The sequence below is a fragment of the Aureococcus anophagefferens genome (assembly GCF_000186865.1).
Source record: "Aureococcus anophagefferens unplaced genomic scaffold AURANscaffold_62, whole genome shotgun sequence".
Classification (NCBI taxonomy): domain Eukaryota; class Pelagophyceae; order Pelagomonadales; family Pelagomonadaceae; genus Aureococcus; species Aureococcus anophagefferens.
The window spans coordinates 47,663-49,739 of record NW_008705615.1 but is presented as its reverse complement, the minus strand read 5'-3'; the positions used below and the strand labels follow the sequence as shown (position 1 = coordinate 49,739).

Here is a 2,077-nt window from a genome sequence, read left to right as displayed (position 1 = left end):
CTTAATAACACACTAATAAATCTTGGGTTCATGCTTATCAAACCGACTCGTACCACTTATGTTATACTACGCTTGCCATACCTTGGCAATTACGCGCACGATCAGCGTGTTCTCAACGATCTCCTCGTGCGGTACCCTTCGTTGCAGCGGCACGTGCAAATTGCATCACGCGAAGACTTGTTCAACACCCCTCGTGGGGAGCTTATTCGGCATTTTGGTACAAGCGGAAACAAACCGCTATTTCGTGTGAGTCTACATCGCCGTAACATCACTGGCATTGGAACACAACTGTCCGTGGGGCAGCCGATACGATAGGCGCGGGACCCTGTGGACGGACGCGCTTGCCCGCGATGATATTGGCATCATCCACTTCTCCCTTGCGCTTCTCTAGACGATAAACCTGTAGTTTACCGTCCATATCCGGCGCCTCGGCGTCCGACATAGCTGTCAAATAATTATAAACGGCCGCGGGGATCTTTTGTCGGATTCTCGGATAATTCATGGTTCGTTCTGTGTATGGGACACTAAAACATCGTGCTAATATTTTGTAATCGTGTTCTTTTTTTTTCATAACAACTGTTGCTGACGATCGGCATGTTTCACATTCCAGAATTTGTCAGTGCCATCGTTGATGGCTTCTGAGCCTGGGAAAGGGGGGACATACTACCGACCATGCTGCGACACTTACAGGAATAATTCTTTTACAGAAACATAGGTACCAATCATATGATGGAACCAATACCAACGCGCATGATGAAACCAATTGAGCAGGTAGGCATGATGTAAACAACACCAATGCCCATGATGGGAGCGACTGAGCCGGATGGCGCTCAGCGCCAATTAGAAGGAAATGGCCGATGTGATCCCCAATCGAAGTTTTGAATTCAGACCATGAAATGAAATCCTGTACGAACGACGTTAATCCAATTCGCAGCAGCAGCACTGACAAATTCTGGAATGTGAAACATGCCGATCGTCAGCTCCTTTTGTTTGAAGTGGAATGATGGCACTATGTGACCGTTGGGATCAAGAGGCCCCACTTTGGTATAAAGCACAGAGTGCATCCTCGACTTTCCGGGAATCGGCGGTGGAGCACCTGGTACTGTACCATGAAAGCTCAACATTGTAAACTCTTCACCAGCGTGCATCACATTGTTCTCTTCTAGGCTACAGAACGGCATAGCAAGACGCTCATATTTATTGGCCAAAACGCCCCCCATTAAACCAAGGGGCCAACCCTCGCCCTTTTCAAAGCGGTTCTGGTTCATCTGACATAACAGCTCCGAACAAGTGTCCCCAGCACAATCTTTCTGGGCATTCTGCATGTTATTGTAGATGTAAATCTTGGTTTCCAACATTGATAGGCCAAGAATTCTGAGCTGAAGCGGTCTGTCAAGGCGTTCCAACACAAAAGGCGCTTTATTCAGGCCAAGAAACTCCGGCTTACCTCTGAAAAGGAGCATTTCCTTGGTCCATAGATGGTGTGTTTGAAAAAAAGCAGAAAGGATGCGACCAGAATGTGTCGGAACAATCGTACCCCATATTATGGATTCTTCCACTGGAATCGTATAATCATCATAATAGCTCTCCTCTTCTTCTACCTTGTATTTGCCATGAACGAAGTATTTTCTGCCTGCGTCAAATAAAGAAAAAGATGGCAACAACTTGATCCAATAGTAGTGGTAGCGAAGCTTATTTCTCTCTGCTTTTCGTGTGTCCAACGGAAAGCATTCTCAATCCAAAATTCGAGCTTCGGACTATTCACTGGGCGCATATCATTCCAATCGCCGAATGAACAAACTGGCCACTGCATGTTCTGACCGTAACCATCAGGCAACAGCGTCAACAGACAGCTTTTCCCTCCATTGCCTGCCAGGCACTCTCGATCCCCGTGCGTATCGAATTCCCAGTCAAATAAGTCAGCTTCCGGGTCAACTCGATCGCGCAGCGAAGGATCCAAAGCCATGCGTTCCCCTTTGGAGAGGGGGATTGCTCCCCAACACTGGTTGCTTGCCGTGTGGGTGTGATGAATGTGTATTGGTGAAGACAATCAGAGCCGGCCGGTAGGCCGGTTTTC

At 47.7% G+C, this 2,077-nt stretch overlaps 1 protein-coding gene across 1 annotated transcript; it reads right to left on the bottom strand.

Moving 5' to 3' along the window:
* Positions 1-884: 884 nt before the first annotated feature.
* On the bottom strand, positions 885-1,966 carry AURANDRAFT_68068 (hypothetical protein; the record flags this gene model as incomplete). Its single annotated transcript, XM_009043681.1, has 2 exons — positions 885-1,633; positions 1,852-1,966. The coding sequence occupies 2 exons, from the start codon at positions 1,964-1,966 to the stop codon at positions 885-887; spliced, it is 864 nt and encodes a 287-aa protein (XP_009041929.1).
* Between the last annotated feature and the right edge of the window lie 111 nt (positions 1,967-2,077).